Source organism: Oncorhynchus masou, chromosome 27 (assembly GCF_036934945.1).
Source record: "Oncorhynchus masou masou isolate Uvic2021 chromosome 27, UVic_Omas_1.1, whole genome shotgun sequence".
In the NCBI taxonomy this organism is placed as follows: Eukaryota; Metazoa; Chordata; class Actinopteri; order Salmoniformes; family Salmonidae; genus Oncorhynchus; species Oncorhynchus masou.
The window spans coordinates 63,245,934-63,272,536 of NC_088238.1; the positions used below are offsets into that span (position 1 = coordinate 63,245,934).

Here is a 26,603-nt window from a genome sequence, read left to right on the forward strand (position 1 = left end):
TCTACAACACAATGATCCTCCCTAGACTAGCCTACAACACTATGCTCCTCCCTAGACTAGTCTACAACAACACTATGATCCTACCTAGACTAGCCTACAACCACTATGATCCTCCCTAGACTAGTCTACAACACAATGATCCTACCTAGACTGGCCTACAACAACACTATGATCCTACCTAGACTAGCCTACAACCACTATGATCCTCCCTAGACTAGCCTACAACCACTATGATCCTCCCTAGACTAGCCTACAACAACACTGTGATCTTACAAGCCTACAACAACACAATGATCCTACCTAGACTAGCCTACAACACTATGATCCTCCCTAGACTAGCCTACAACAACACAATGATCCTACCTAGACTAGCCTACAACACAATGATCCTCCCTAGACTAGCCTACAACAACTCTATGATCCTCCCTAGACTAGCCTACAACAACACTGTGATCTTACTAGCCTACAACAACACAATGATCCTACCTAGACTAGCCTACAACACTATGATCCTCCCTAGACTAGCCTACAACAACACTGTGATCTTACTAGCCTACAACAACACTATGATCCTCCCTAGACTAGCCTACAACCACTATGATCCTCCCTAGACTAGCCTACAACAACACTATGATCCTCCCTAGACTAGCCTACAACACAATGATCCTCCCTAGACTAGCCTACAACTCTATGATCCTCCCTAGACTAGCCTACAACACTATGATCCTCCCTAGACTAGCCTACAACACTATGATCCTCCCTAGACTAGCCTACAACCACTATGATCCTCCCTAGACTAGCCTACAACACTATGATCCTCCCTAGACTAGCCTACAACAACACTGTGATCTTACAAGCCTACAACAACACAATGATCCTCCCTAGACTAGCCTACAACCACTATGATCCTCCCTAGACTAGCCTACAACACTATGATCCTCCCTAGACTAGCCTACAACACTATGATCCTCCCTAGACTAGCCTACAACCACTATGATCCTACCTAGACTAGCCTACAACCACTATGATCCTCCCTAGACTAGCCTACAACACTATGATCCTCCCTAGACTAGCCTACAACCACTACGATCCTCCCTAGACTAGCATACAACACTATGATCCTCCCTAGACTAGCCTACAACACTATGATCCTCCCTAGACTAGCCTACAACCACTATGATCCTACCTAGACTAGCCTACAACCACTATGATCCTCCCTAGACTAGCCTACAACACTATGATCCTCCCTAGACTAGCCTACAACCACTATGATCCTCCCTAGACTAGCCTACAACCACTATGATCCTACCTAGACTAGCCTACAACTCTATGATCCTCCCTAGACTAGCCTACAACTCTATGATCCTCCCTAGACTAGCCTACAACCACTATGATCCTCCCTAGACTAGCCTACAACCACTATGATCCTACCTAGACTAGCCTACAACCACTATGATCCTCCCTAGACTAGCCTACAACACTATGATCCTCCCTAGACTAGCCTACAACCACTATGATCCTCCCTAGACTAGCCTACAACCACTATGATCCTACCTAGACTAGCCTACAACCACTATGATCCTCCCTAGACTAGCCTACAACTCTATGATCCTCCCTAGACTAGCCTACAACCACTATGATCCTACCTAGACTAGCCTACAACTCTATGATCCTCCCTAGACTAGCCTACAACTCTATGATCCTCCCTAGACTAGCCTACAACAACACTATGATCCTCCCTAGACTAGCCTACAACAACACTATGATCCTCCCTAGACTAGCCTACAACAACTCTATGATCCTCCCTAGATTATTGTTTTCAACTGAGTTTAACATTTTAAAAATGACAATAATTGAATAACGGCACAAAAGTCCTGTGATGTGAATGTTTAATTTGGATCCGTCGTGGGTCGACTCAGGACAGTGAATTGAATGTTTAATTTGGATCCGTCGTGGGTCGACTCAGGACAGTGAATTGAATGTTTAATTTGGATCCGTCGTGGGTCGACTCAGGACAGTGAATTGAATGTTTAATTTGGATCCGTCGTGGGTCGACTCAGGACAGTGAATTGAATGTTTAATTTGGATCCGTCGTGGGTCGACTCAGGACAGTGAATTGAATGTTTAATTTGGATCCGTCGTGGGTCGACTCAGGACAGTGAATTGAATGTTTAATTTGGATCCGTCGTGGGTCGACTCAGGACAGTGAATTGAATGTTTAATTTGGATCCGTCGTGGGTCGACTCAGGACAGTGAATTGAATGTTTAATTTGGATCCGTCGTGGGTCGACTCAGGACAGTGAATTGAATGTTTAATTTGGATCCGTCGTGGGTCGACTCAGGACAGTGAATTGAATGTTTAATTTGGATCCCTCGTGGGTCGACTCAGGACAGTGAATTGAATGTTTAATTTGGATCCGTTGTGGGTCGACTCAGGACAGTGAATTGAATGTTTAATTTGGATCCCTCGTGGGTCGACTCAGGACAGTGAATTGAATGTTTAATTTGGATCCGTTGTGGGTCGACTCAGGACAGTGAATTGAATGTTTAATTTGGATCCGTTGTGGGTCGACTCAGGACAGTGAATTGAATGTTTAATTTGGATCCGTTGTGGGTCGACTCAGGACAGTGAATTGAATGTTTAATTTGGATCCGTTGTGGGTCGACTCAGGACAGTTTAGAAGATCTAGTAAGTATAGAGGCTCTTATTCGGGTGAGATGATGATCGATACTTGGCTGCCCTTTGACAAATAAAAATTATCATCTCGCACTTTTGTCCATATTGTTCTTGTTCGTGTAGTTGGCTCGAGTGCACGTGACAATACCAGAGCTGTATCTGTCAGCTGTTGGCTAGAGTGCACGTGACAATACCAGAGCTGTATCTGTCAGCTGTTGGCTAGAGTGCACGTGACAATACCAGAGCTGTATTTGTCAGCTGTTGGCTAGAGTGCACGTGACAATACCAGAGCTGTATCTGTCAGCTGTTGGCTAGAGTGCACGTGACAATACCAGACCTGTATCTGTCAGCTGTTGGCTAGAGTGCACGTGACAATACCAGAGCTGTATCTGTCAGCTGTTGGCTAGAGTGCACGTGACAATACCAGAGCTGTATCTGTCAGCTGTTGGCTAGAGTGCACGTGACAATACCAGAGCTGTATCTGTCAGCTGTTGGCTAGAGTGCACGTGACAATACCAGACCTGTATCTGTCAGCTGTTGGCTAGAGTGCACGTGACAATACCAGAGCTGTATCTGTCAGCTGTTGGCTAGAGTGCACGTGACAATACCAGAGCTGTATCTGTCAGCTGTTGGCTAGAGTGCACGTGACAATACCAGAGCTGTATCTGTCAGCTGTTGGCTAGAGTGCACGTGACAATACCAGACCTGTATCTGTCAGCTGTTGGCTAGAGTGCACGTGACAATACCAGAGCTGTATCTGTCAGCTGTTGGCTAGAGTGCACGTGACAATACCAGAGCTGTATCTGTCAGCTGTTGGCTAGAGTGCACGTGACAATACCAGACCTGTATCTGTCAGCTGTTGGCTAGAGTGCACGTGACAATACCAGAGCTGTATCTGTCAGCTGTTGGCTAGAGTGCACGTGACAATACCAGAGCTGTATCTGTCAGCTGTTGGCTAGAGTGCACGTGACAATACCAGAGCTGTATCTGTCAGCTGTTGGCTAGAGTGCACGTGACAATACCAGAGCTGTATCTGTCAGCTGTTGGCTAGAGTGCACGTGACAATACCAGACCTGTATCTGTCAGCTGTTGGCTAGAGTGCACGTGACAATACCAGAGCTGTATCTGTCAGCTGTTGGCTAGAGTGCACGTGACAATACCAGAGCTGTATCTGTCAGCTGTTGGCTAGAGTGCACGTGACAATACCAGAGCTGTATCTGTCAGCTGTTGGCTAGAGTGCACGTGACAATACCAGAGCTGTATCTGTCAGCTGTTGGCTAGAGTGCACGTGACAATACCAGACCTGTATCTGTCAGCTGTTGGCTAGAGTGCACGTGACAATACCAGACCTGTATTGTCAGCTGTTGGCTAGAGTGCACGTGACAATACCAGAGCTGTATCTGTCAGCTGTTGACTAGAGTGCACGTGACAATACCAGAGCTGTATCTGTCAGCTGTTGGCTAGAGTGCACGTGACAATACCAGACCTGTATCTGTCAGCTGTTGGCTAGAGTGCACGTGACAATACCAGAGCTGTATCTGTCAGCTGTTGGCTAGAGTGCACGTGACAATACCAGACCTGTATCTGTCAGCTGTTGGCTAGAGTGCACGTGACAATACCAGAGCTGTATCTGTCAGCTGTTGGCTAGAGTGCACGTGACAATACCAGAGCTGTATCTGTCAGCTGTTGGCTAGAGTGCACGTGACAATACCAGAGCTGTATCTGTCAGCTGTTGGCTAGAGTGCACGTGACAATACCAGAGCTGTATCTGTCAGCTGTTGGCTAGAGTGCACGTGACAATACCAGAGTGGGGACATTCGCTATACCTACGTAACGTTGCGACAGAACTATCAGAAAGAGTTGAAAATGCCGTGGAAACACATTGAACTTGTCCTTTTTGTATTCGTTACATGGGGATTTAACCTCCAACGGTTATGAGCACTACATATTTACTCACAGACTTTTATCTGCTACGAGTCAATTTGATGGAAACAACATTTATTTATTTTCATTTCATTTTTTTTTAAATAGATGAAATTGTTCAGGAGAGGCTGTCTGTCATAGTCTACACCCCCAGTAGAGGCTGTCTGTCATAGTCTACACCCCCAGTAGAGGCTGTCTATTATAGTCTACACCCCCAGGAGAGGCTGTCTGTCATAGTCTACACCCCCAGGAGAGGCTGTCTGTCATAGTCTACACCCCCAGGGAGAGGCTGTCTGTCATAGTCTACACCCCCAGGGGGAGGCTGTCTGTCATAGTCTACACCCCCAGGAGAGGCTGTCTGTCATAGTCTACACCCCCAGGAGAGGCTGTCTGTCATAGTCTACACCCCCAGGGGGAGGCTGTCTGTCATAGTCTACTCCCCCGGGTAGAGGCTGTCTGTCATAGTCTACACCCCCAGGGAGAGGCTGTCTGTCATAGTCTACACCCCCAGGGGGAGGCTGTCTGTCATAGTCTACACCCCCAGGGAGAGGCTGTCTATCATAGTCTACACCCCCAGGAGAGGCTGTCTGTCATAGTCTACACCCCCAGGAGAGGCTGTCTGTCATAGTCTACACCCCCAGGAGAGGGTGTCTATTATAGTCTACACCCCCAGTAGAGGCTGTCTGTCATAGTCTACACCCCCAGGGAGAGGCTGTCTATCATAGTCTACACCCCCAGGGAGAGGCTGTCTATTATAGTCTACACCCCCAGGGAGAGGCTGTCTGTCATAGTCTACACCCCCAGTAGAGGCTGTCTGTCATAGTCTACACCCCCAGGGAGAGGCTGTCTATCATAGTCTACACCCCCAGTAGAGGCTGTCTGTCATAGTCTACACCCCCAGGGAGATGCTGTCTGTCATAGTCTACACCCCCAGGGAGAGGCTGTCTGTCATAGTCTACACCCCCAGTAGAGGCTGTCTGTCATAGTCTACACCCCCAGGGAGAGGCTGTCTGTCATAGTCTACACCCCCAGGGAGAGGCTGTCTGTCATAGTCTACACCCCCAGGGAGAGGCTGTCTGTCATAGTCTACACCCCCAGGGAGAGGCTGTCTGTCATAGTCTACACCCCCAGGGAGAGGCTGTCTATCATAGTCTACACCCCCAGGGAGAGGCTGTCTGTCATAGTCTACACCCCCAGGGAGAGGCTGTCTGTCATAGTCTACACCCCCAGGGAGAGGCTGTCTGTCATAGTCTACACCCCCAGGGAGAGGCTGTCTATCATAGTCTACACCCCCAGTACCCCCAAATAATATTTATTAATCAAAAGCAGTTCTTTAAATTTGCAAAAACCTGTTTCGCTTAATGGTTTTTAAGACATTTTCATGGGCAAAATTAATTCTGATCTGTCTTTTTAATAGTGTGCTCCATTTTTAGTTTAAGACGGGTTGTAGGTTGGTCTGTTGTTGAATACATAACATTAGGTAGGGTAGGCACTAGCCTTTGTATAAAAATCCTGCAATATAGTAATACTACTAATTATACGAATATTTGAGAAGGTTTGAATCCTAAGCAACCAACCTTTACATTGAAGTACAGCAGACCAACATAGCTACTGTAGTAGGTCAGAGCTGTGTGCTGGGAAAAAACCCTTGGTACGTCATGGGTGTGGAGTAGGCATTGTGGTGCTCATGTGAATTTCCTTTATTTTTCATTTTCAGACTAATGCCTACTTCTCACGGAAAATGTAGTTTTGTTGTTTTTAAATCCATCTGGAGTCGGGAACAGCTGTTCTCAGAGTGTTTGACTTTGATGTAAGAGAATACAATCACATAAGAGAATGGTATCGTCACTCGTGTTATCGTAATTACATTGAATCTGCTGCAGTAGTATTAAAAACATACATTTACCTTATTAATATACAGCTGGATTGAGGACATGCGTTTGAGTATTGAAACAGGACACGATGTATGAATGGACCTACTGAACTATATAAACTAACAGGACTAGCTGTGTTAGGACATGCAAAGGGCTTGAGTTTGTTCAGTTAAATTACAAAATGACTGGAGAGAATGAAGACAGTCCAGAATAGAAGAGGTAAAACTGTATATGGTATCTGGACGTGAGCATGTCAGACAGGATAGAAGAGGCAAAACAGTATATGGTATCTGGACGTGAGCATGTCAGACGGGATAGAAGAGGTAAAACAGTATATGGTATCTGGACGTGAGCATGTCAGACGGGATAGAAGAGGTAAAACAGTATATGGTATCTGGACGTGAGCATGTCAGATGGGATAGAAGAGGTAAAACAGTATATGGTATCTGGACGTGAGCATGTCAGACAGGATAGAAGAGGTAAAAGAGTATATGGTATCTGGACGTAAGCTTTCTGTCTAACAAAATCCATTGTGATCAACCATCTTGAGAGATCCATCACGACAGAGTGGTATGAAATGTTTGGATCCTTATTGAAGCAGTCCTCCATCGAGTAGATCTGAGGAGATTCGATTGGTGGTTGCGATCTGATTGGCCGGTTCAGGCTGAGGAGAGCCGTCCTCTTCCAGAGCGTCAGAGATCAAGATGGATATCTGAGAGAACGATGGCCTTTCCTCCGCTCTCTAAAGAGGGAGGGAGGGAAGCAAAGAGAGAGAGAGAGATTTTGAGTACATGTCCTCAGTGAAATCAATGTACTGAGCAAATGTCAAATATTACCATACGACAGACCACGTATTCACCCTGCACACCCTAATTGACTAACAAACAAACCAAAACAAAGGCAAAGTCTTCTCATGACTTGTTGATTTCAAAAAAGCTTTTGACTCAATTTGGCGTGAGGGTCTGCTATACAAACTGATGGAAAGTGGTGTTGGGGGTAAAACATACGACATTATAAAATCCATGTACACAAACAACAAGTGTGTGGTTAAAAATGGACAAAAAACAAAAAATCTATCCACAGGGGGGTGAGATAGGGATGCAGCTTAAGCCCCACCCTCTTCAACATATATATCAACAAATTGGCGTGGGCACTAGAACAGTCTGCAGCACCCGGCCTCACCCTACTAGAATCTGAAATCAAATGTCTACTGTTTGCTGATGATCTGGTGCTTCTGTCACCAACATAGGAGGGTCTACAGCAGCACCTAGATTTTCTGCACAGATTCTGTCAGACCTGGGCACTGACAGTAAATCTGTGTTCCAAAAAAGGTCCAGTCGCCAGGACCACAAATACAAATTCCATCTAGACACCGTTGCCCTAGAGCACACAAAAAACTATACATACCTCGGCCTAAACATCAGCACCACAGGTAACTTACACAAAACTGTGAACAATCTGAGAGACAAGGCAAGAATGGCCTTCTATGCCATCAAAAGGAACATAACATTTGACATACTAGTTAGTATCTGGCAAAAAATACTTGAAACAGTCATCTTCTTATGGCTGCATGGGCAGCATTGAGTAGCTTGGATGAATAAGGTGCCCAGAGTAAACTGCCTGCTACTCAGTCCCAGTTGCTAATATATGCATATTACACTCTGAAGTTTCTAAAACTGTTTGAATGATGTCTGTGAGTATAACAGAACTCATATGACAGGCAAAAACCTGAGAAAGAATCCAACCAGGAAGTGGGAAATCTGAGGTTGGTCGTTTTTCAACTCATTCCCTATTGAAGATACAGTGGGATATTGGTCATGTTGCACTTCCTAAGGCTTCCACTAGATGTCAGTCTTTAGAAACTTGTTTGAGGATTCTACTCAAAAGGAGGGACTCATAAGGGCTCTTTGAGTCAGTGGTCTTGCAGAGTGCCACGGGCTCGTGACGCGCGGTCATGAGAGAGTTAGCTCGCGTTCCATTGCTTTTCTACAGACAAAGGAATTCTCCAGTTGGAACATTATTGAAGATTTATTTTAAAAACATCCTAAAGATTGATTCTATACATCGTTTGACATGTTTCTACGGACTGTAACGGAACTTTTTGACATTTCGTCTGCTCCTAGTGAACGAGCTTCGTGAGTTTGGATTTGTTAACAAAACACGCTAACAAAAGTAGCTATTTGGACATAAATGATGGACATTATCGAACAAAACAAACATTTATTGTGGAACTGCGATTCCTGGGAGTGCATTCTGATGAAGATCATCAAAGGTAAGTGAATATGTATAATGTTATTTCTGACTTCTGTTGACTGCACAATATGGCGCATATCTGTTTGGCTTGTTTGGTTCTCTGAGCGCCGTACTCAGATTATTGCATGGTTTGCTTTTTCCGTAAAGCCTTTTTGAAATCTGACACAGCGGTTGCATTAAGGAGAAGTGTATCTAAAGTGCCATGTATAACACTTGCATTTTCATCAACATTTATTATGAGACTTTCTGTAAATTGACGTGGCTCTCTGCAAAATCACCGGATGTTTTTGGAACTACTGAACATAACGCGTCAATGTATACTGATATTTTTTGATATAAATATTAACTTTATCGAACAAAACATACAAGTATTGTGTAACATGAAGTCCTATGAGTGCCATCTGATGAAGATCATCAAAGGTTAGTGATTAATTCTCTCTCTATTTATGATTTTTGTGACTCCTCTCTTTGGCTGGAAAAATGGCTGTTTTTCTGTGACTTGGCTCTGACCTAACATAATCGTTTGTGTTGCTTTCGCCGTAAAACCGGACACTGTGGTGGGATTAACAAGAAGTGATTCTTTAAAATGGTGTGAAATACTTCTATGTTTGAGGAATTTTAATTATGGGATTTCTGTTTTGAATTTGGAGCCCTGCACTTTCACTGGCTGTTGTCATATTGATCCCGTTAGCGGGATCTCAGCCCTAAGAAGTTATAGAACCCATTGCCCTTTATGGTTGGGAGATCTGAGTTCCGCCCACCAAACAAGAATTCACAAAATGGGACCACCACCAAATTGAGACTACATGCAGAATTCTACAAAAATATCCTCTGTGAACAACGTAAAACATCAAATAATGCAGAGCAGAATTAGGCCGATACCCACTAATTATCAAAATCCACAAAAGAGGCGTTAAATTCTACAACCACCTAAAAGGAAGCGATTCCCAAACCTTCCATAACAAAGCCATCACCTACAGAGAGATGAACCTGGAGAAGAGTCCCCTAAGCAAGCTGGTCCTGCGGCTCTGTTCACAAACACAAACACTCCCCACAGAGCCCCAGGACAGCAACACAATTAGACCCAATCAAATCATGAGAAAACAAAAAGATAATTACTTGACACATTGGAAAGAATTAACAAAAAAACAGAGCAGAAATGTCTTTATTACTTTGGAACTTCTGTGAGTGTAATGTTTACTGTTCATTTTTTATTGTTTATTTCACTTTTGTATATTATCTACTTCACTTGCTTTGCCAATGTAAATGGTGCAGAGGCAATAACAACTTTGAGAGACGGACGTTTTACCCCACTGATCAACTGTCCAATCAACCGTCAATAGATGTTAAAACTAATGAAACTGTTGGAAGATGAGCCTACGCTGTCATCAAACGAACCGGACTGTCTCCCATAGGACTCTAGACCTATGCCTAATAATATCCTATTTCTACATAACAATATTTTTTTAAACATGTTTCCAAAAACTGTTTCCCATTCCATTAAAGCCCCTTGAATGAAATTGAATTGTTTTGAATTCTGATATTTCCCTCTAATGGTTCAGGTTATGAGTTGGAGTAGCCCTGATCCTAGACCTGTGGTTAGTGTCATCTACCTTCTACCTCAAACAGTCGCAAACACAGGAAGCAGGAAGCAGGAAGTGTACGATGTACCTCGTGCCAGCAGAGCTGCATGATGTCATAGATGCTGGGCGTGGCCATCCTGGGTCTGTAGAGACGGTGTCCTTGTGACACTCTCATCACTACCTCGTGGTTAGGGTTGTGTTCAAACGGCATCTTCCCCTCTGTAAACACCTCCCACATCAACACACCTGACAAACACACACACACACACACACACGTATCAATATACACACATAAGCCTTCATCAATATACACACACAGCGACCACCTACCGAAGGACCAGACGTCAGACTTGCTGCTGAACTTGCAGAAGTTGAAGACTTCAGGAGGACACACTTGACTGGGAACTTAGAGCCTGATGAACTAGTGTATTGGTCATCTAGTACATACCTAACACACACAGAGAGGGAGAGAGTGACCCATATGACCACTTGACTGGGAACTTAGAGCCTGATGAACTAGTGTCCTGGTCATCTAGTACATACCTAACACACACAGAGAGGGAGAGAGTGACCCATATGACCACTTGACTGGGAACTTAGAGCCTGATGAACTAGTGTCCTGGTCATCTAGTACATACCTAACACACACAGAGAGGGAGAGAGTGACCCATATGACCACTTGACTGGGAACTTAGAGCCTGATGAACTAGTGTACTGGTTGTCTAGTACATACCTAACACACACAGAGAGGGAGAGAGTGACCCATATGACCACTTGACTGGGAACTTAGAGCCTGATGAACTAGTGTACTGGTTGTCTAGTACGTACCTAACACACACACAGAGACACACACACACACACAGAGACACACAGAGACACACACACACACACACACACAGAGAGGGAGAGAGTGACCCATATGACCACTTGACTGGGAACTTAGAGCCTGATGAACTAGTGTACTGGTCATCTAGTACATACCTAACACACACAGAGAGGGAGAGAGTGACCCATATGACCACTTGATTGGGAACTTAGAGCCTGATGAACTAGTGTATTGGTCATCTAGCACGTACCTAACACACACAGAGAGAGGGAGAGAGTGACCCATATGACCACTTGACTGGGAACTTAGAGCCTGATGAACTAGTGTATTGGTCATCTAGTACATACCTAACACACACAGAGAGGGAGAGAGTGACCCATATGACCACTTGACTGGGAACTTAGAGCCTGATGAACTAGTGTACTGGTCATCTAGTACATACCTAACACACACAGAGAGGGAGAGAGTGACCCATATGACCACTTGACTGGGAACTTAGAGCCTGATGAACTAGTGTATTGGTCATCTAGCACGTACCTAACACACACAGAGAGGGAGAGAGTGACCCATATGACCACTTGACTGGGAACTTAGAGCCTGATGAACTAGTGTACTGGTTGTCTAGTACGTATCTACAACACAATAATAACGTTATGGCAGACAGACAGGTAGACAGACAGACACACTTGACTGGGAACTTAGAGCCTGATGAACTAGTGTACTGGTCATCTAGCACGTACCTAACACACACACAGAGACACACACAGAGACACACACACACACACACACAGAGACACACAGAGACACACACAGAGACACACACAGACACACAGAGACACACACAGAGACACACACAGAGACACACAGAGACACACACAGAGACACACACAGAGACACACACAGAGACACACACAGACACACAGAGACACACACAGAGACACACACAGAGACACACACAGAGACACACACAGAGACACACAGAGACACACAGAGACACACACACACACACACACAGACACACAAACACACACAGAGACACACAAACAGACACAGACACACAGAGACACACACAGAGACACACACAGAGACACACACAGAGACACACACACACATAGACACACACAGAGACACACATAGACACACACAGAGACACACAGAGACACACACACACACAGAGACACACATAGACACACACAGAGACACACAGAGACACACACACACACACAGACACACACAGAGACACACACACACACAGAGAGACACACAAGGACACAGAGACACATACACAGAGCACACACACACACACACACACACACACACACACACACACACACACACACACACACACACACAAGTTGTGCCAAATGTATGACCATATTAGAGAGACACATTTCCCTCAGATTACACAGATCCACAAAGAATTAGAAAACAAATCCAATTTTGATAAACTCTCATATCTACTGGGTGAAATTCCACAGTGTGACATCACAGCAGCAATATTTGTGACCTGTTGCCACGAGAAAAGGGCAACCAGTGAAGAACAAACACCATTGTACAGTGGGGCAAAAAAGTATTTAGTCAGCCACCAATTGTGCAAGTTCTCCCACTTAAAAAAGATGAGAGAGGCCTGTAATTTTCATCATAGGTACACTTCAACTATGACAGATAAAATGAGGAAAAAAATCCAGAAAATCATCATTAAAAATCATCATCAATCATAATTTTGCTCTTACATATAAAAACGTATTTGTTAAATTGTGAATAACTCACCACAGGTGCAATGTTGGGTTGTATTTGAGTCTCAACTAAATACAGGAAAATGATTTAATTATTTCATGCTAGTGAGGGCTGAGAATCCACTCTCTCAGGTATGTGGTTGCAAAGGGCATCAGTGTCTTAACAGTGCGATTTGCCAAGGCAGGATACTCTGAGCGCAGCCCTATCCAGAAATCTGTCAAGTGGCTTCTGATTAAATTCAATTTTCACAGAACCGCTTGTTGCAATTTCGATGAGACTCTTGTTCAGATATCAGTGGACTGGAGGCAGGGCATGAATGGGATGATCCAGTTGTTTGTGTCATCCGTTTTGGGAAAGTACCTGCCAACTCACTGAGGTGCTTCACATTTGACATATTTTTATTTAACATTTATTTAACTACGCAAGTCAGTTTATTAAGAATAACTTCTTATTGACAGCCTACCGGGGAACAATGGGTTAAATGCCTTGTTCAGGGGCAGAACGACAGTGCGTGGCAATTGCTTGCTTCAGTTCCTCGGGTACAGAAATGTCTCCGATTACAGATACGCCATCGATCTGTCGTCCAGCAGCGAAGTTATTGTTCTCTGTTCGTCGTTTCCATGACGGTAGCTTTTTTTGAAAAGCCTTCAGGTTTTCCTCCGCTTCGATGATGTTGACTCCACCGCCCAGCATCTTTTGATTGAGATGATTGAGAGCTGCGAAGATATCAGCCATGTACGCTAAAATGAGAATGAACTCAGAATTTTTGAAGGAATCTGCATGACAATGTTGGTGCTCTTGCAAAAACAGGGCTAATTCCACACGCACGGGAAAAACACGATTCAGCACCTGTCCCCGGGATAACCACCGAACGTTAGAATGGTACAGAAGTACCTCGAATTCAGAGCCCATTTCTTTACACAGCTCACTGACGATGCGGTGCCTCAGAGCACTAGTTGGCACATAGTTCACGCGTTCCACTACAATTTGTAATACTTCTGCCAGTTTTGGAGGCAAGGTTTTTGTTGCCAACGAATGCCTGTGCAGAATACAATGCGTAACAATGATGTGTGGTGCATCGGCTTTCACTAGCGCACCAAAACCAGACTTCCTTCCCAGCATGACTGGAGCTCCGTCCGAACAAACTGCAGAAACCATATCCCACGAAAGATTGTTGTCTTTGAAGAAGTCATCCACAAGTTTCTTCACATCGGCTGCCTTAGTTGTTGTTGTAAGACGCTTACAAAATAAAACATCTTCCTTTATCACATCGTCTTTCACAGAGCACGAATACAGCAAGCTGGCTTAGATTGGAAACGTCTGTGGTCTCGTCGAGTTGAAGGATGAATTTTGCCGGGCTTGAAATCAGATCTGCAACTACTTGAGCCAAGATGTCTTTGCTCATGTCCTCTATTCTGTCGCTGATGTTTGAAAGAGGAATTTGGAATAACTTAACTTCAGCCTCTTTTCCCAGCATGATATTCGCCATCTTCAACACAGCTGGTTTTATGAGTGTTTCACCAATGGTGTGTGGTTTGCCCTGCTTTGCGATCAGGTAAGCAACTTCGTACGATGCTGTGAGGATTGGTTTGTTGATGGGTACAAAGCCAAGAACAGGCAGAGTAGCCTTTTCATCGAATCTGGCTCTCTTCACCTTGAATTCAGCGAGCGTTGTGTTGTTGTATCTCCATGCAGCTTAAGGAAGTGTTCTCTTAGTTTTGCCGGTCCTAGACTAGAATTGCTCAACTTGGCATTGCAAATCATGCAGTTAGGACGCTGACTCCCATCACGTTCCGTTATACATGTGAATCCATATTGTACATATTCGTCTGACCACTTTCTTTTTTTGCTTGACATAGTAAGTATGAAGGGATTAAAATATTAAGAAAGAAATCACAAGATGTACCATCACAACAGTCACAAGTCAACTACTGAGCGCACCAAATTCCCTGCAGCACAGATAGGCCAAGCGATGTAGCGTGATCACCTGCAGCCACTGATGGCCAAGTGGGGCGTGTCATCATGAATCATATGAGTCGGATGTGTGTCTTGACCTGAGACTGACTCACCGAACCCCTGGGGTTCGATTGAACCCAGGTTAAGAACCACTGCTCTAACCACAAGGCTACCTGTCGCCCCTACATTGTCCAGAGTTCATTTGCACACAGAAAAATCATACAATGATGGAAAGACCTGTGTGTTGTCCTTGTTAATGCAAACAGAGAAGAGCTGCAACTTCTTAATCATAGCCTCAATTTTGTCCCGCACATTAAATATAGTTGCGGAGAGTCCCTGTAATCCTAAAAAACATCACCCAGAAGGCCAGTCGTGTGAGAAACTCGTCATCATCAAGCTGTCAGGCATTCCCTTGGCAGCAAGAGCCTCTCGGTGGATGCTGCAGTGTACCCAAGAGCCTCTCGGTGGATGCTGCAGTTTACCCAAGAGCCTCTCGGTGGATGCTGCAGTGTACCCAAGAGCCTCTCGGTGGATGCTGCAGTTTACCCAAGAGCCTCTCTGTGGATGCTGCAGTGTACCCAAGAGCCTCTCGGTGGATGCTGCAGTTTACCCAAGAGCCTCTCGGTGGATGCTGCAGTTTACCCAAGAGCCTCTCTGTGGATGCTGCAGTTTACCCAAGAGCCTCTCGGTGGATGCTGCAGTTTACCCAAGAGCCTCTCGGTGGATGCTGCAGTGTACCCAAGAGCCTCTCGGTGGATGCTGCAGTGTACCCAAGAGCCTCTCGGTGGATGCTGCTGTGTACCCAAGAGCCTCTAGGGGGATGCTGCAGTGGACCCAAGAGCCTCTCGGGGGATGCTGCTGTGTACCCAAGAGCCTCTAGGGGGATGCTGCTGTGTACCCAAGAGCCTCTCGGTGGATGCTACTGTGTACCCAAGAGCCTCTAGGGGGATGCTGCAGTGACCCAGGTGGCGTCGGGAGCAACTGCTTGCAGGCGTGTTACCCCTCCACTACGTCTCCCTGTGCCGTCAGTACAGATACCAACATGAGCAGCAGCTACTAGCTATTCCACCAGCTTGGCTATTCCGTCAGTGGAATTCCCGTGAGTGAGTAACGGTTAATGTGATTGGATGTTCATTATTTGACCAGGCTTCCTGTATTTGACATTGTGTTGTTATTTTGCTGAACACAAGATGGATTCATTTTATTTTTGGTAGTGAAACGAGGTTACTCAGGTTGAAAACTATAAATGGACTGTTTGAAAATTTGAGATTTGAGATTTTTTTAACCACTTTATTTTTTTTTTTAATTATTATTATTTATTTGGGAGCGAGGATTATTTATTTATTTTTTGTTTGTTAAATGTGAATCACATTTTTATTTGGTGTTTCCCCGACGGGTGTACCCCAGTTTGGGAATACCTGCTCTATTTTTATTTACATATACATATATATACATACATATTTTCACCATGCCAATAAAGACATTTGAATTGAGGGTTAGAAATGACTTTTTATTGTTCATTTCATTTTTTTAAATTATATATTTAATTTGATATTGTTTATTTCACTTCCTTTGGCAATGTAAACATATTTTTTCCCATGCCAATAAAGCCCCTTAAATTGAAGTTGAAATTGAGAAAATGGTTTGAGAGTTGAGTGTGTTATTCCATTACGTACCTGGCCATTCCAAAGTCTGACACCTTCACCACCAGAGCATCGTTCACCAGACAGTTCCTCGCTGCCTATAGAGAGAGAGAGAGAGAGAGAGAGAGAGAGAGAGAGAGAGAGAGAGAGAGAGAGAGAGAGAGAGAGAGAAGGAGAGAGAGACAGAGACAGAGACAGAGACAGAGAGAGAGAGAGAGAAGGAGAGAGAGACCGAGACAGAGAGAGACAGAGACAGAGAGAGAGAGAGACAGAGAGAGAGAGAGACAGAGAGACAGAGAGACAGAGAGAGAGTGAGAGAGAGACAGTGATTAGCTGTTACTCTAATCAGGTATGTGCCTACTGGCTGAATGACTCACTGCTATTTATCGAATACTTACCTACTACGTTGAATTATTACTCGATTAAATTAATCACGTAACAATTAACTCATTAGGAATTTGGGGCACCACGGGAAAAGTTTATTTAATGAGTTACCATCTCCTGAATTAACTCAAGAATATATAGATGTCATACCAGTCACCAATGAATAATTTATTCATATCAGTCTCATTCTGAATGTCGTTCAAATCAAATCAAATGTTTTTGGTCACATACACATGGTTAGCAGATGTTAATGAGAGTGTAGCGAAATGCTTGTGCTTCTAGTTCCGATATTGCAGTAATATCTAACAATTCCCCAACAACTAGCTAATACACACAAATCTAAAGGGATGGAATAAGAATATGTACATATATAAACTCAGCAAAAAACGAAACGTCCTCTCACTTTCACCTGCGTTTATTTTCAGTAAACTTAACATGTGTAAATATTTGTATGAACATAACAAGATTCAACAACTGAGACATAAACTGAACAAGTTTCACAGACATGTGACTAACAGAAATTGAATAATGTGTCCCTGAACAAAGGGGGGGTCAAAATCAAAAGTAACAGTCAGTATCTGGTGTTGCCACCAGCTGCATTAAGTACTGCAGTGCATCTCCTCCTCATGGACGGCACCAGATTTGCCAGTTCTTGCTGTGAGATGTTATCCCACTCTTCCACCAAGGCACCTGCAAGTTCCTGGAAATTTCTGGGGGGAATGGCCCTACACCCTCCGATCCAACAGGTCCCTGACGTGCTCAATGTGATTGAGATCCGGGCTCTTCGCTGGCCATGGCAGAACACTGACATTCCTGTCTTGCAGGAAATCACGCACAGAACGAGCAGTATGGCTGGTGGCATTGTCATGCTGGAGGGTCATGTCAGGATGAGCCTGCAGGAAGGGTACCACATGAGGGAGGAGGATGTCTTCCCTGTAACGCACAGCGTTGAGATTGCCTGCAATGACAACAAGCTCAGTCCGATGATGCTGTGACACATCACCTCAGACCATGACGGACCCTCCACCTCCAAATCGATCCCACTCCAGAATACAAGCCTTGGTGTAACGCTCATTCCTTCTATGATAAATGCGAATCCGACCATCACCCCTGGTGAGACAAAACTGCAACTCGTCAGTGAAGAGAACTTTTTGCCAGTCCTGTCTGGTCCAGTGACGGTGGGTTTGTGCCAATAGGCAACGTTGTTGCCGGTGATGTCTGGTGAAGACCTGGCTGACAACAGACCTACAAGCCCACAGTCCGGGTCTCTCTCCTCCTATTGCGGACAGTCTGAGCACTGATGGAGTGATTGTGCGTTCCTGGTGTAACTCGGGCAGTTGTTGTTGCTATCCTGTACCTGTCCCGCAGGTTTGATGTTGAAATATATTGTCCCAGTGTCCGTGGTTTGATGTTGAAATATATTGTCCCAGTGTCCGTGGTTTGATGTTGAAATATATTGTCCCAGTGTCCGTGGTTTGATGTTGTAGTTTTGGGCCGTAAACTCTTCCTAAGACACAAAGACATTCCGATCACCCAAAAGGAATCATCTGCTGCCTATGGTTTACGATTGACATGAGGTGTCATAAAACCCCCACATCTATCCCTGTCCCCCTCTGCGGGAGAGAGACAGCTAGATCCACTGTTACCTTTTGGATCCTCACAGGAGAGTCATGACACCAGGTCTCCAGGTCTCTCCTTATTGGCGGACAGACTCACCAGGTCACTGCCTATTGGATGACAGACTTACCAGGTCTCTGTGAATGAAGCCGTTTGCCTCCAGGTGTTCCATCCCCTCTGAGACGTCCTGACAGATACTCAGTAAGGACCCCGGGCTGAAGGTGTTCCGACGCTGCCTGAAGTAAATTAACCCCAAAAATATTTGAATTTATGCACTGAAGGAGGCTGTTAAGCGCCTCCTCGCTCCCCAACCTCGCTCCCTTCCTCGCTCCCCAACCTCGCTCCCCTCCTCGCTCCCCAACCTCGTTCCCCATCCTCGCTCCCCAACCTCGTTCCCCAACCTCGCTCCCCTCCTGGCTCCCCAAGCTCGCTCCCCAACCTGGCTCCCCAACCTCGCTCCCCAACCTCGTTCCCCATCCTCGCTCCCCAACCTCGCTCCCCAACCTCGCTCCCCTCCTCGCTCCCCTCCTCACTCCCCTCCTCGCTCCCCTCCTCGCTCCCCTCCTCGCTCCCCAACCTCGCTCCCCAACCTCGCTCCCCTCCTCGCTCCCAAACTTCGCTCCCCCTCTTCGCTCCCCTACCTCGCTCCGCTCCTCGCTCCCCTCCTCGCTCCCCAACCTCGCTCCCCAACCTCGCTCCCCAACCTCGCTCCCCAACCTCGCTCCGCTCCTCGCTCCCCTCCTCGCTCCCAAACTTCGCTCCCCCTCCTCACTCCCCTCCTCACTCCCCTCCTCGCTCCCCAACCTCGCTCCCCTCCTCGCTCCCAAACTTCGCTCCCCCTCTCCGCTCCCCTACCTCGCTCCGCTCCTCGCTCCCCTCCTCGCTCCCCAACCTCGCTCCCCAACCTCGCTCCCCAACCTCGCTCCGCTCCTCGCTCCCCTCCTCGCTCCCAATCTTCGCTCCCCCTCCTCACTCCCCTCCTCACTCCCCTCCTCACTCCCCTCCTCGCTCCCCAACCTCGCTCCCCTCCTCGCTCCCAAACTTCGCTCCCCCTCTTCGCTCCCCTACCTCGCTCCGCTCCTCGCTCCACTCACATAACATACTCTGATGATATCCTGAAACATTGAAAAATGAAGTGAGCTTCATGCCACGTAAACCTATGAACGTCTTGGCTTACCTGATGTGATTGAGCAGACATCCCAGTTCCATGAACTCAGTCACAATGTAGATGGGTTTCTGATGGGTACACACTCCATAGAGCTGCACCAGTTTAGGATGGGAGAGACGCCTGCAACACACACACACACACACACACACACACACACACACACACACACACACACACACACACACACACACACACACACACACACACACACACACACACACACACACACACACACACACACACACACACGGTAACATTATGGGTCATCTGTACATCCAATCCGTCTATCGATGTGTGCAGGCTTCCTCTAGGAAGTCACATCATAACCTTGGCTTCCTCTAGGAAGTCACATCATAACCTTGGCTTCCTCTAGGAAGTCACATCATAACCTTGGCTTCCTCTAGGAAGTCACATCATAACCTTGGCTTCCTCTAGGAAGTCACATCATAACCTTGGCTTCCTCTAGGAAGTCACATCATAACCTTGGCTTCCTCTAGGAAGTCACATCATAACCTTGGCTTCCTCTAGGAAGTCACATCATAACCTTGGCTTCCTCTAGGAAGTCACATCATAACCTTGGCTTCCTCTAGGAAGTCACATCATAACCTTGGCTTCCTCTAGGAAGTCACATCATAACCTTGGCTTCCTCTAGGAAGTCATGTGTGGGATGTATTGTACTCACATCATAACCTTGGCTTCCTCGAGGAAGTCTTCTTCGTACATGGCCCCCTCTCTGATAGCCTTGATGGCTACTTTGTGTTGAGCTCTCCATTTCCCCAGCCGCACCACCCCAAACTGACCACAACCCAGCTCCTTCATGAAGGTCAGCTCAACAGGGTTGATCTCCCACTTCTCTATATGGAGTAGAGTTGTGTAGAGTACTAGTGTAGAATAGAGTACTGGTGTAGAGTACTGGTGAAAAGTAGAGTACTGGTGTAGAGTAGAGTACTGGTGTAGAGTAGAGTACTGGTGTAGAGTACTAGTGTAGAGTAGAGTACTAGTGTAGAGTAGAGTACTAGTGTAGAGTAGAGTACTGGTGTAGAGTAGAGTACTAGTGTAGAGTACTGGTGTAGAGTACTGGTGTAGAGTAGAGTACTAGTGTAGAGTAGAGTACTAGTGTAGAGTAGAGTACTGGTGTAGAGTAGAGTACTGGTGTAGAGTATTGGTGTAGAGTACTGGTGTAGAGTAGAGTACTGATGTAGAGTAGAGTACTGGTGTAGAGTAGAGTACTAGTGTAGAGTAGAGTACTGGTGTAGAGTAGAGTACTGGTGTAGAGTACTGGTGTAGAGTACTGGTGTAGAGTAGAGTACTAGTGTAGAGGAGAGTACTGGTGTAGAGTAGAGTACTAGTGTAGAGTACTAGTGTAGAGTACTGGTGTAGAGTAGAGTACTGATGTAGAGTAGAGTACTGGTGTAAAGTAGAGTACTAGTGTAGAGTAGAGTACTGATGTAGAGTAGAGTACTGATGTAGAGTAGAGTACTGGTGTAGAGTAGAGTACTAGTGTAGAGTAGAGTAGAGTACTAGTGTAGAGTAGAGTACTAGTGTAGAGTAGAGTACTGATGTAGAGTAGAGTACTAGTGTAGAGTACTGGTGTAGAGTACTGGTGTAGAGTAGAGTACTAGTGTAGAGTAGAGTACTGGTGTAGAGTAGAGTACTAGTGTAGAGTACTGGTGTAGAGTACTGGTGTAGAGTAGAGTACTAGTGTAGAGTAGAGTACTAGTGTAGAGTAGAGTACTGGTGTAGAGTAGAGTACTGGTGTAGAGTATTGGTGTAGAGTACTGGTGTAGAGTAGAGTACTGATGTAGAGTAGAGTACTGGTGTAGAGTAGAGTACTAGTGTAGAGTAGAGTACTGGTGTAGAGTAGAGTACTGGTGTAGAGTACTGGTGTAGAGTACTGGTGTAGAGTAGAGTACTAGTGTAGAGGAGAGTACTGGTGTAGAGTAGAGTACTAGTGTAGAGTACTAGTGTAGAGTACTGGTGTAGAGTAGAGTACTGATGTAGAGTAGAGTACTGGTGTAAAGTAGAGTACTAGTGTAGAGTAGAGTACTGATGTAGAGTAGAGTACTGATGTAGAGTAGAGTACTGGTGTAGAGTAGAGTACTAGTGTAGAGTAGAGTAGAGTACTAGTGTAGAGTAGAGTACTGGTGTAGAGTAGAGTACTAGTGTAGAGTACTGGTGTAGAGTACTGGTGTAGAGTAGAGTACTAGTGTAGAGTAGAGTACTAGTGTAGAGAAGAGTACTGGTGTAGAGTAGAGTACTAGTGTAGAGTATTGGTGTAGAGTACTGGTGTAGAGTAGAGTACTGATGTAGAGTAGAGTACTGATGTAGAGTAGAGTACTAGTGTAGAGTAGAGTACTAGTGTAGAGTAGAGTAGAGTACTAGTGTAGAGTAGAGTACTGGTGTAGAGTAGAGTACTAGTGTAGAGTACTGGTGTAGAGTACTGGTGTAGAGTAGAGTACTAGTGTAGAGTAGAGTACTAGTGTAGAGTAGAGTACTGGTGTAGAGTAGAGTACTGGTGTAGAGTATTGGTGTAGAGTACTGGTGTAGAGTAGAGTACTGATGTAGAGTAGAGTACTGGTGTAGAGTAGAGTACTAGTGTAGAGTAGAGTACTGGTGTAGAGTAGAGTACTGGTGTAGAGTACTGGTGTAGAGTACTGGTGTAGAGTAGAGTACTAGTGTAGAGTAGAGTACTGGTGTAGAGTAGAGTACTAGTGTAGAGTACTAGTGTAGAGTACTGGTGTAGAGTAGAGTACTGATGTAGAGTAGAGTACTGGTGTAAAGTAGAGTACTAGTGTAGAGTAGAGTACTGATGTAGAGTAGAGTACTGATGTAGAGTAGAGTACTGGTGTAGATTAGAGTACTGATGTAGAGTAGAGTACTGGTGTAGAGTAGAGTACTGGTGTATAGTAGAGTACTGGTGTAGAGTACTGGTGTAGAGTACTGGTGTAGAGTAGAGTACTAGTGTAGAGTACTGGTGTAGAGTACTGGTGTAGAGTAGAGTACTAGTGTAGAGTAGAGTACTGATGTAGAGTAGAGTACTGATGTAGAGTAGAGTACTGGTGTAGAGTAGAGTACTGGTGTAAAGTAGAGTACTGGTGTAGAGTACTGGTGTAGAGTAGAGTACTAGTGTAGAGTACTGGTGTAGAGTACTGGTGTAGAGTAGAGTACTAGTGTAGAGTAGAGTACTGATGTAGAGTAGAGTACTGATGTAGAGTAGAGTACTGGTGTAGAGTGGAGTACTGGTGTAAAGTAGAGTACTGGTGTAGAGTACTGGTGTAGAGTAGAGTACTGATGTAGAGTAGAGTACTGGTGTAGAGTAGAGTACTGGTGTATAGTATAATACTAGTGTAGAGTAGAGTACTGGTGTAGAGTACAGTACTGGTGTAGAGTATAGTAATAGTGTAGAATAGAGTACTGGTGTAGAGTAGAGTACTGGTGTAGAGTAGAGTATTAGTGTAGAATAGAGTACTGGTGTAGAGTAGATTACTGGTGTAGAGTGTAGTACTAGTGTAGAGTAGAGTACTAGTGTAGAGTACTAGTGTAGTGTAGAGTACTAGTGTAGAGTACTAGTGTAGAGTAGAGTACTAGTGTAGAGTAGAGTACTGGTGTAGAGTACTGGTGTAGAGTAGAGTACTGGTGTAGCGTACTGGTGTAGAGTAGAGTACTGGTGTAGAGTACTGGTGTAGAGTACTAGTGTAGTGTAGAGTACTAGTGTAGAGTACTAGTGTAGTGTAGAGTACTGGTGTAGAGTACTAGTGTAGAGTACTGGTGTAGAGTAGAGTATGAGTGTAGAGTAGAGTACTGGTGTAGAGTAGAGTACTAGTGTAGAGTACTAGTGTAGAGTACTGGTGTAGAGTAGAGTACTAGTGTAGAGTAGAGTACTGGTGTAGAGTACTAGTGTAGAGTACTAGTGTAGAGTACGAGAGTAGAGTACTAGTGTAGAGTAGAGTACTAGTGTAGAGTAGAGTACTAGAGTAGAGTAGAGTAGAGTACTGATGTAGAGTAGAGTACTGGTGTAAAGTAGAGTACTGGTGTAGAGTACTGGTGTAGAGTACTAGTGTAGAGTACTGGTGTAGAGTAGAGTACTGGTGTAAAGTAGAGTACTGGTGTAGAGTACTGGTGTAGAGTACTAGTGTAGAGCACTGGTTTAGAGTAGAGTACTGATGTAGAGTAGAGTACTGGTGTAGAGTAGAGTACTGGTGTATAGTATAGTACTAGTGTAGAGTAGAGTACTGGTGTAGAGTATAGTAATAGTGTAGAATAGAGTACTGGTGTAGAGTAGAGTACTGGTGTAGAGTAGAGTATTAGTGTAGAATAGAGTACTGGTGTAGAGTAGATTACTTGTGTAGAGTACTGGTGTAGAGTGTAGTACTAGTGTAGAGTACTAGTGTAGTGTAGAGTACTAGTGCAGAGTACTAGTGTAGAGTAGAGTACTAGTGTAGAGTACTTGTGTAGAGTAGAATACTAGTGTCGAGTACTGGTGTAGAGTACTAGTGTAGTGTAGAGTACTAGTGTAGAGTACTAGTGTAGTGTAGAGTACTAGTGTAGAGTAGAGTACTGGTGTAGAGTACTGGTGTAGAGTAGAGTACTGGTGTAGAGTACTGGTGTAGAGTAGAGTACTGGTGTAGAGTACTGGTGTAGAGTACTGGTGTAGAGTACTAGTGTAGTGTAGAGTACTAGTGTAGAGTACTAGTGTAGTGTAGAGTACTGGTGTAGAGTACTAGTGTAGAGTACTGGTGTAGAGTAGAGTATGAGTGTAGAGTAGAGTACTGGTGTAGAGTAGAGTACTAGTGTAGAGTACTAGTGTAGAGTACTGGTGTAGAGTAGAGTACTAGTGTAGAGTAGAGTACTGGTGTAGAGTATTAGTGTAGAGTACTAGTGTAGAGAAGAGTACTAGAGTAGAGTACTAGTGTAGAGTAGAGTACTGGAGTAGATTACTAGTGTAGAGTACTAGTGTAGAGTACTAGTGTAGAGTACTAGTGTAGTGTAGAGTACTAGAATAGAGTACTAGTGTAGAGTACTGGTGTAGAGTAGAGTACTAGTGTAGAGTAGAGTACTAGTGTAGAGTACTAGTATAGTGTAGAGTACTAGAGTAGAGTACTAGTGTAGAGTACTAGTGTAGAGTACTAGTGTAGTGTAGAGTACTAGAATAGAGTACTAGTGTAGAGTACTGGTGTAGAGTAGAGTACTAGTGTAGAGTACTAGTGTAGTGTAGAGTACTAGTGTAGAGTACTAGTGTAGAGTACTGGTGTAGAGTAGAGTACTAGTGTAGAGTACTAGTGTAGTGTAGAGTACTAGTGTAGAGTACTGGTGTAGAGTACTAGTGTAGAGAACTAGTGTGGAGTAGAGTACTGGTGTAGAGTAGAGTACTAGTGTAGAGTACTAGTGTAGTGTAGAGTACTAGTGTAGAGTACTAGTGTAGAGTACTGGTGTAGAGTACTAGTGTAGAGTAGAGTACTAATGTAGAGTAGAGTAGAGTACTGGTGTAGAGTAGAGTACTAGTGTAGAGTAGAGTACTAGTGTAGAGTACTAGAGTAGAGTACTAGTGTAGAGTACTCAAGTAGAGTACTAGTGTAGAGTACTAGTGTAGAGTAGAGTACTAGTGTAGAGTAGAGTACTGGTGTCGAGTAGAGTACTGGTGTAGAGAACTAGTGTAGAGTATAGTACTGGTGTAGAGTATAGTACTAGTGTGGAGTACTAGAGTAGAGTAGAGTACTAGAGTAGAGTAGAATATAGCAGAGCACAGTAGAATCTCACCATAGCTAAAGCCTGCTGTGGAGGGAGCCAATCCATCCTTCTGTCCTACTGGATATCTCAACCTGGCTACTAGACCTGAGAGTGAGAGAGTGAGAGTGAGAGTGAGAGACAAGCAATTCCCAAACCTTCCATAACAAAGCCATCACCTACAGAGAGATGAACCTGGAGAAGAGTTCCCTTAGCAAGCTGGTCCTGGGGCTCTGTTCACAAACACAAACAGACCCCACAGAGCCCCAGGATAGCAACACAATTAGACCCAATCAAATCATGAAAAAACAAAAATATAATTACTTGACACGTTGGAAAGAATTAACAAAAAAACAGAGCAATCTGGAATGCTATTTGGCCCTAAACAGAGAGTACACAGTGGCAGAATACCTGACCACTGTGACTGACCCAAACTTAAGGAAAGCTTTGACTATGTACAGACTCAGTGAGCATAGTCTTGCTATTGAGAAAGGCCGCCGTAGGCAGACCTGGCTCTGAAGAGAAGACAGGCTATGTGCTCACTGCCCACAAAATGAGGTGGAAACTGAGCTGCACTTCCTAACCTTCTGTCCAATGTATGACCATATTAGAGAGACATATTTCCCTCAGATTACACAGATCCACAAAGAATTAGAAAACAAATCCAATTTTGATAAACTCCACAGTGTGACAGAGAGAGAGAGAGAGTGACAGAGAGAGGGAGAGTGACAGAGAGAGAGAGAGTGACAGAGAGAGGGAGAGTGACAGAGAGAGAGAGAGAGTGACAGAGAGAGGGAGAGTGACAGAGAGAGAGAGTGACAGGGAGAGAGAGTGACAGAGAGAGCGAGAGAGAGTGACAGAGAGAGAGAGTGACAGAGAGAGGGAGAGTGACAGAGAGAGAGAGTGACAGAGAGAGGGAGAGTGACAGAGAGAGGGAGAGTGACAGAGAGAGCGAGAGAGAGAGAGAGAGAGTGACAGAGAGAGGGAGAGTGACAGGGAGATACACATATTTCCCTCAGATTACACAGACCCACAAAGAATTAGAAAACAAATCCAATTCTGATAAACTCTCATATCTACTGGGTGAAATCCCACAGTGTTCCATCACAGCAGCAAGATGTTGCCACAAGAAAAGGTGTTGACCTTGCTGCAGTGAAGAACAACCACCACTGTAAATACAACCCATATTTATGTTGATTTATTTTCCCTTTTGTACTTTAACTATTTGCACATAGTTA

General features: G+C 44.9%; 1 protein-coding gene across 1 annotated transcript in view; it reads right to left on the reverse strand.

Moving 5' to 3' along the window:
* Nucleotides 1-6,687: 6,687 nt before the first annotated feature.
* The window catches only part of LOC135516507 (tyrosine-protein kinase Tec-like), a 55,596-nt gene continuing 35,680 nt past the window's right edge, over nt 6,688-26,603 (reverse strand). The window contains 9 exon segments of the mRNA XM_064940855.1: nt 6,688-7,216; nt 10,399-10,556; nt 10,641-10,708; nt 11,608-11,673; nt 16,506-16,570; nt 18,604-18,709; nt 19,651-19,761; nt 20,324-20,495; nt 25,399-25,473. Coding sequence (XP_064796927.1) covers nt 7,064-7,216; nt 10,399-10,556; nt 10,641-10,708; nt 11,608-11,673; nt 16,506-16,570; nt 18,604-18,709; nt 19,651-19,761; nt 20,324-20,495; nt 25,399-25,473 — 974 coding nt within the window. The 3' untranslated portion in view covers nt 6,688-7,063.